The sequence below is a fragment of the Lactuca serriola genome, chromosome 1, assembly GCF_051521515.1.
Source record: "Lactuca serriola cultivar US96UC23 chromosome 1, Lser_US96UC23_V15, whole genome shotgun sequence".
NCBI classification, from domain to species: Eukaryota; Viridiplantae; Streptophyta; class Magnoliopsida; order Asterales; family Asteraceae; genus Lactuca; species Lactuca serriola.
In genome coordinates, this window is record NC_136408.1 from 137,090,261 (window position 1) to 137,099,482 (window position 9,222).

The following is a 9,222-nucleotide window of genomic DNA, read 5'->3' on the forward strand; positions in this document are numbered from 1 at the left end:
ACATTTGAGGTAGTAATTCAGCTTCCCTTCTGTTGTTATGATGATCATATGGATTTAGGGTTTCTTGGACCCTTTATTCGTTAGATTTGATGTCCAATTAGTCCCTTATTTTGATGAAGCTTTAAATCTGGATCCATAAAGGTCCAGAGAGCCTTACTCATCAAGCCTTATGAAGATCAATGGGGGTTTTGACCTTGGGTTATGGTAATTGGGGCTAAAACATCATATAGGATCAAATAGATGTTGCATGTGCATCAAGATATAGACTTTATGTGATTATCATGCTTGGGAAGGCCGGATCTATGGATTAATGGAACAGATTTGACCTCAGGAGGTCATTTGGGTTTGTGCATGGCATGAACTCGCCGAGTCCAAGAACAGACTCGACGAGTAGGGTTAAGGTTTCCCCGTAAATCACACAGTTGGTTACTCGCCGAGTTGGGGAATGACTCGGTGTCACTCGTCGAGCAAGGGAAAGGCTCAACGTGTTAAGCGGGACTAGAAGGGTACGGGTGGACACGGGTGAACTCTCCGAGTTGCCCGAAGGCACTCGACGAGTCGGGTCAAACGTGGACCGTTGACCAACGTTGACCAGGGTTGACTAGTGTTGACTTGATAGTGTTAGTCAAACAAAGTCAGGAAAGTATTAATGAGAGTTGTACTTATGATATAGGAGGACGATAGGTCGGGAGATCAGACACGAGTGATTATCCGACATCAGCGAGGTGAGTTTTCTCAATATGCCTTACCCGATGGGGTAGTTATGTGTGATTGGAAGGTCTTATGAGTATGATATATATGTGATGTATGCTATATGTGATATGTTGTGATATGATTATGATGATGTAGACCGGAAGGTCAAGATGATATGGTCCGGAAGGTCAACAGAGTTATCGGATGGAAATCCCTTGAGACAATTGGATCGGAAGATCCTAGGGCCTGGAAAGACGTATGTGCGGTATGTGATATTTTAGGGAACTCACTAAGCATTCGTGCTTACAGTGTTATGTGTTATGTGTTTCAGGTACTAGCGAGGATCACGGGAAGGCGCCAGCTTGATCAGTACACACTTGCAGATGTTACGTTTTTGAGATCTTAGGTTATGCATTATGTTATGTATTTTGTGGAAACATTGGATACTTGACTTTTGGATGAATTAAATAATGAAATGATTTATTAAAAATTAAATGAAAAAGTGTTTTAAATTTTACAGTGTTACAGAGAGAGAGAGAGAGAGAGAGAGAGAGTGAGAGAGAGAGAGATAAATTATATAAAGTTTTAAAATTTTATAATTAATCTAATTTAATTGATAAATTATTATTAACCGAAGAAAGAAAATAATAAAATTGCAATATAGTATTTTAAAAAGAAATGAGGGACTGAAATGATAAATTTAAAAGAAACAAGGGACTAAACGTGCATTTGGGCTACTTAAATGGAAACCACTAACAGCTAATTGTGATAAGGACTAACCATGCAATGAAATTAAAACATAGGGACGGTCCGAGTTAATTTTTGAAAATAGAGGCTAAATGAGCTTTTTTAGGTACCTAACCGAGGGATGATTTGTGTAATTTAATCTATATATTTTTTTATAAAGACATTAAATAAAACCAAATTAGGTTGGTAAGTTTAATAACAATATGTAATTGAGAATCAAAGCATCTGAATTATATTCTACAATGAGATGCTTTAATTTTTTTTAGATTTTTATTTAAACAGATAATAATATAATAGATTTTTATATAATATATTTATATAAAAAACTCATCATTACATATAGAAAGAGTAGGGGAGTTGATATATAGAATTTGCCGAACAAAAATCATAAAAGAAGACAAAAACCTATAAAGTTCTACAAATAGACAAAACTGTGCAAATGGTCCCTGTGCTATGTCAAATATTGCCACTTTGGTCCAAAAAGGTTTGGACTAGCACCAAAGGTCTAAAGTTTTCATTTTGTTGTGAGACTTGTCCAAAAATTTTGAAATATTTTCTAATGACGGATTTGCCCATATTAATATGATTTTATCTTTTTTTCGTAATTATTTTTCCGATTTCTAATTTTTTTTAAAAAAATAAAAAATACAAAACAAGAAAATAAAAGTGAAAATGAAACCCACCCCTACTACCACACCCACCCGGACCATTATCTATTTAAAATACATACTACCCATCTCTTGTTACTGAAAACCACCGCCAGTTGCCAGAGACCACTGTCACCCGCATTCTGGTACCCGCCGGAAACCACCGTCACTCGAATTTCGGTGCCACCCTCTCTATTTTTTTCCTGCTACTTCGATCACCTTCTTTATCTCTGTCTTTCTTCTGCTACTATTATCATCATAGCAATCCAAATGCTCGTCGAAAGGAGGAAGGGGTTCAAATACACTGTCAGAAAACCCTAATCGGCTGCTGGTGGTGGTGATTTGAAACGTCCCAAAATTATGAGGTAAAATTTCATTTTTAATTCAACCAAAACATTAATTATCTTTAAATCAACATCAAATATCGTTTTTCTAAATATTCAAAAGTATTTTATGAGAAAACAGTTATCGGAGTGCAATCCCATAAATCATCATAATGCAAAAATATAGGTAGATGTGTTGCGATTAAGTCGGGCCCTTTCCTTTCAAACTGGAGTGCCTGAAACATAAACTGAAAACCGTAAGCACGAAGCTTAGTGAGTTCCCCAAAATACCACATACCATACAAATTATACAAGTAACGAGCCCCACCCAATGAGTATAACGGGTCCCGCCCATTGAATATAACGGGCCCCGCCCACTAAATACAATGGGCCCCACCCACAGCTCGTATAATGGCCCCCGCCTACATACAAATCATATAAGCATAACAAGCTAATACTATGCAGAATAATCATACACATACACATACACATACAAGCACATAACGCGCCCCGCCCACTAAGTATAATGGCCCCACCCAAACACATATAATGGGTCCCGCCCAGTAAGCATACAAGCACATACACATGCAAAAGTCACACATACATCTAGCCTCCTAATATAACAAACCATGGGCCAACATTGGTGCCTTTGACCCGCTAAACATGGTGAGGAAACTCACCTCAGTCCGATGATAGCTGAATAACTACTCAAACCACTAAACCGGTTAACCCCGCTCCAACTAACAATAAATACAATCTTAATCAATAATTAATCTGATAACCCAAAATCCGAGGCCCACTCCATTGACCAACTTCGTAAAGGCTAAAAGACCATTTTACCCTTTTCTTATTTGTCCCAAAACCAAGGTCCAACCCAAGTGCACAAAAGCCCAAAATGGTGACCCAAAGCCCAAATCAAAAGCAACAAAAGCCCATTATGGCCTAATAACCCGATTGGGCCCCAAAAACATCATGAATCTACTTCCAAGAAAACCCTAAGTTAATCCATGGCCCAAAGTTAGAAGTCTAATGGCCCAACAAGGTCCAAACCTTAAAAGGGCCAACAATGACATACTGGGGAGTACGCCCCGCATACCAGAATAGTACGCCCTACGTACTCGCCATTGAAGCACAAAGTACAAGTCCTTGATGTAGAAAATCATCATTAAGCTGAGCGTACACTTGCGTATGCCCAACGTACTCCACCATGGTCCAAAAACCCAAAATAAGCTCTTAATGGTTAAGACAATGACTTCCAAACTGGGATATGACCCTAATGAGATGTCTTAACACATAAAGTTGGCAACTTTACTCATTTTGCAAGGCTTCATGAGACTAAAACCTTAATATTATCCATAATAAACATCCAAACTCATGCATGGACTTAAATAATTCATCAAGATCACATTTTTATGAACAAGGGACCTCCCAAAGGCCAAGATCCAACATTCTAAACTCTTGGAGTAGCTCATACTCCTTAAACTAGTTCTAACAATTAGAGTCATCAAGATAGAAACTTTACACCTCCAAAATATAGATCAAGATGCAACAAGCCTGGATCCAATAGCTTCCAGTAATCCTACACTTCTCTAAGAAGTTCCTTATTCTTCTATGAACACCCAAAAGCATGAAATACCACCAAAATCTCAAAAACCACTCAGTAGGAGCTAGGGTTTCATTTCTAGGGTTTGGAGGGATGGAGGCTGAAGATAATAGGGTTTGGTGGTGAGTTAATGAGCTTAAATAGGGTCCAAAACCCTAAATTAGGGTTTGGGTCTTACTGGAATACGCCCAACGTAATTTTGCTACGCCCAACGTACTCCATAAGGAATGCATGATCATTTTCCATAGTACGCCCAACGTACGCTAATGTATGCCCCATGTACTGGCCTTTTCACTAGTACGCCATGTGTACATTTGTGTATGCCCTGCGTACTAAGTTAACCCTAAAACTATGAATCTTCTGAAGGCCATAACTTCTTCGTTATAAGTCCGTTTCCAACGATCCTTATATCCACAGAAAGGTAACGAGAAGATCTATGCTTCTATCAAATCATCCTTTCCTTAAAACTTCCCGAACAAAAATCCAATTACTATAAAAGCTCGAACTAACACTTTACATAAATACCCCTAGGTTCCAAAACACAAACCGAACTCCCGGAGCATCTAAGTTACATTATTCACACTCAAATGGGTCTAAATTCCTTTTCCTCAAAGACCCTAAGTCTGATGATACCTGATCTACGGTCACTACCCCGCATTAGGAAACTTTTCGGAATAAGGCATTACATGATATTTAAAGATCTAGGAAACAGATAAGACGAAGGGACGTGTCCGATGGTGGACAAACCGAGAAAGGCATTTAACGAACTACGACCGTTAGAGCAAGGACCAAAATATTGTGGTGGAATCTATATATGTTCATTGAACGAAGAGGATGGCATTGTCCTTACTTCCCAAACGACGAAGACGATGTCTGCCACTAGAGACATCCCTCCGTCTTCTCTGACGAAGGGCTGATCGATGAAAGGTTTTCTGACAGTGCTAGATCTATTTGTCACCGGCGATAAGGGTCTAGCTAGGGCCGTTGCAGTGCCGCTGACTTTTGTGTCTCAATTTTCTAGCTCTGATCTACTTTTTTGAAAGGATTGAGCGGCTGGTTGGTAGGCAGTGAAACATTGATTTGAAAATCGACCACGGCGAAGATGTAGATCCGAGTGTTTCTTTCTTCGTCGGATTTGTGTCTCTTCATTTAGATCCGAGTGTTTATTTCTTCGTCGGATTTGTGTTTCTTCATCTCCAATCTATGTCTGTCTTCATCTCCCTAGTTTCAGTTTTGTCTTTTCATCTCCCTCCTACTGGCGACAACTTCAGGTGGTGGTGGTTGTGCTACTGGTGGTGGCTTTAGGTGGTAGTGGTATTGGTAATGATTGTGCTTGATCGGTGATGTGGTGTTAAGTGATAAAGGGGTGTTCATAAAATAAAAAAGGCAGATAAAAGGTATGATGTTTACATTTCTTTTTTATTTTTTTAATAAATAAAATTAATAAAAAAAACAAAAAAAATTACCAAGAGCAAACTCGGCATGAATAAAAATCATAATAAATTGGACCAAACTTGTAACTAAATAAAAACATTGGACCTTTGGTGCTAGTCCAAAACTTTTTGAACCAGTAATTTTCATGATAACACAAGGACCATTTGTGCAGTTTTGTCTTACAAATATTATCATTGTTAAAGTCTCTGGCGTTGACTAGCCATTTCCCTGCTGACTTAAATTTGCCCCTATTTACCATTAAATTTCTTGGAATTCTCCGTATCTCTAGAAAATATTAAAAATAAAACAGTGTCGATTCGTAAGCAATCTTCTAATAACCGGTTTCAACCGGCTGGTCGAACCGGTTGGACCGGGAATCGGGGGAGGGAACGGTTCAACTATCACCGGTTTTATATTGATTTCTGAACCGGCCGGTTTTAGAAAAACCCAGTTGAACGGGTCAAAATAAACCGGTTAAACCGAATAAAAACACATAAAAAAGAACCATTTACATAATAAACTTTGGTGATTTTTTTTTCAAAATTCTATTTAGTTTTTCTCTAAATAAAAACATATGGTAAATGTTATAAAGTTTTTTGATATGGTTGTGTTTATCTAAACTATATTTCGTTTCGATATTATATTTTATTTTTCTTTTTAACGTATATGCATTGATGTAACACACTAAAACTTATGATTATGTGTGATTTTAATGTATTTGGATTCCTTTACAACTTATTTTTATGTGTATTTTTAATAATTCAACTTGTAAACATCAAATTCATAATTTATATATGTATGTATGTGTAGGAAAATAAAAAAAAACATGAAAAATATAGAAACGGGTTCATTCGGCGGTCAAACCGGTTAAACCGGTTGAACCGAGAACCGGTCACCATACCGGTTCAACTAAAAAACCGGTTTTTCAAACATTGTTCGTAAGGCAAAGGAGAACCGCCCCATCTTATCCTCTCTAGCAGTCTTCCTTCCTTCCACGTTGGCTCGTCATTTCCCTGCCGACAAACCTGTATAATAATTTTCAGTCGTCACTGCTTGTTCGTTCTCTATCATCGCCGCTTCAGGTCTGCTTGTCTTCCTGTCGGTAGGTAACTGTGAAGGGACATTCTTTTAGTTTAGTTTCACATCTTGTAAGACAATTTCATCTTATTAATCATAAATTACATCATAATCATTTTTTATTTTGTTAACAGATGATTGAGTTTTGTCTACTCAATTACTGTTGCTCAATTAATTCTGGAGAGTTTGAAATTGAAACCTTAGACAGGGCATGGCTTGTTAGTTTCAAAATCATATCATTTGGATGAAACCCATGAATGAAAGTTGAAATCCTTTAGATGTATGCTAATACTAAATCCAGTGATAGAGAATTTCAAATTTGAAAATAATTTTGTTGCTAATTTGGGGGATCCATAAACAACCACGTCAAGAAACTTACTTTTTTTTTTTGTTCAGATCGTTTAATTGTTTCTATTGCTATTTCTCTTATGAGGGGTAATAGTGAATCTTGTAGTTGTTTATAGAATGGTATTTGGTGTTGATTTGTTTAAGTGAACTTCAAATGGATTTTATTTAGACATTAGTAGGAATGTTTATGTGGGTTAATCAAATCGAAATCAAGGGTTAAATCACACATTACGTACTATATAGCTCCAAAATCAACTCGAAACTTGAAGTTTGGGAATAAAAAGTGGGATATTTACACATTTAGAGTTTATTTGTGTTGTAATCTAATCACTTTAAAGTTTATTTTCGAAGAATTCAAGGATACTATTATCATTGAGTTTCAAATTGTTTGATGAGACTTAAGTTGCATATAGTAGATATTAATAGTTTCGAATTTATGTAGAGGAATTATGTACTAGATCCCATCATTGGAACACAAGGGAGGAAAGCCGGTGAAACCAACTTTGATAACCGATAACGTGTGGAGGAGTTTCAGAACTTACTAAGATACACCCTGTATATAAGTAGAAACTTTAAATAAATGCAGAAAATCGTAGGAAGGGTGAAGAGTCATCAATCCTTAACTCATAATGGTTGTTCTATCTGCACTTCCAGAAGGATCTTCATCTTCTTCATCTAGTCTTGGCCATAGTTCACCAACTCGTGGCCATAGTTCATCAACTGATGGTCATAGATATGATGTATTTCTAAGTTTTAGAGGTGTTGACACTTGTCATAGTTTCACTAATCACCTTCATCAGGCCCTCATTGATGCCAATATCACTACCTTCTTGGATGATGAAGAGATTGAAACAGGGGAAGATCTAAAACTAGAACTGGAGACTGCAATTAAGGCATCTCGGGCTTCTATTATTGTGCTGTCTAAGAATTACGCTTTTACAACATGGTGCCTGGATGAATTGGTAGGAAGCAACAAAGTAGCTTTTATCATGTGGAGCCCACACATGTCAGGAAGCAACAAAGTAGCTTTGGAGATGCAATGGCTAAGCATAAACAAACAATGGAGGCAGAGACAACTGCAAATAAAAGAAGTCAATGGGATCAAAAGTTGGACAATTGGAATAAAGCGCTTAAAGAAGTTGCTAATTTAAAAGGAAATGATGTTTATGGAAGGTAACGACTTTATATCTTCATGCACATTTGATTTCTTTTTTAGTAAACACATGAAATGTCAATAGCATCTTTTTCCTATGCTTTTCAATATCATCAAATAACTCGGTGATCTCCTTAATTCATACATATACATAGATTAACCATCATGATAAATTTGACATGTTTCTGTGCATTTAGTATTTTATTATCAGGTAGTTCTTTAAGATAACCTATTTTCAGTTATTTTAATATGTTTTGAACCAAATTTTGAACAGTTTTATATGCATCTACTATCAATTATGTTAATATGTTCTTACCTGTGAGTAGTAGAGGATAACCTAAAACTGGCATATATTTTTCAGACACATGCAAAACCACATTGATAGTTAAGTTTGATGGTCTTGTAGAAACATAGTGAAGTTAGTTGGCCCATTAGTGAAATTGTAACATGTTGGTGGATTTTGCTTTATCATACATAAATATTTACGACCTTACACATTAGGTGCTAATCCTATATGGTGTTGATGTGAAGTTAATTAAAAATGCAACTATGATATACTTTTGATTTAGATCTTTGGATAAACTAAATCTCCAAATCTAGTTTGTTAGTTTTGTGTACTGTGTTTTGTAACTCTTATCAAATCAAGTTTCAGGCTAGAGACAGAATTTATTGAAGAAATTGTGAAGGACATCCACTGTAGGTTACATGTACCGTTAAGGAGTGTTCGGCAACAACTTATTGGGATGGACTATGATATTAAGTTCATCACTTCATGGTGGAAAGATGGATCCTCACATACGGCAGACATACTCACTATTACGGGAATCGGCGGGATCGGGAAGACATCTTTAGCCAAACATATCTGTGACCTATATTGGTGTGAATTCAACACAAGCAGTTTTGTTGAAAATATCAGTAGGAGATGTGATGGAAAGTTTAATGGGCTGCTTGATATACAAAAACAACTCTCGGATGACATTTCAAAAAAAGTTTAGTTCAAGTTCATAATGTTTCAACATACACCTCAAAGATAGAGAATGCATTAGCCCGCAAAAGGGTCTTTATAGTTCTTGATGATATCAATACTATTGATCAGTTGGATGCATTACTCGGAAACAAAGGTTTTCATCCCGGAAGCAATATTATAATAACAACAAAGGAAAGATGGTTAACACAGAGTTGTGCATTATTCAAAAC

At 36.7% G+C, this 9,222-nt stretch overlaps 1 protein-coding gene across 1 annotated transcript; it reads left to right on the plus strand.

Annotated features, from left to right (window-relative positions):
• The first annotated feature begins 7,501 nt into the window (after nucleotides 1-7,501).
• On the plus strand, nucleotides 7,502-9,020 carry LOC145061956 (disease resistance protein RUN1-like). The gene is made up of 3 exons (XM_079009554.1): nucleotides 7,502-7,791; nucleotides 7,839-8,045; nucleotides 8,678-9,020. Exons 1-3 carry the CDS (start codon nucleotides 7,502-7,504, stop codon nucleotides 9,018-9,020), a joined length of 840 nt encoding a protein of 279 aa, XP_078865680.1.
• The last annotated feature ends 202 nt before the right edge of the window (nucleotides 9,021-9,222 follow it).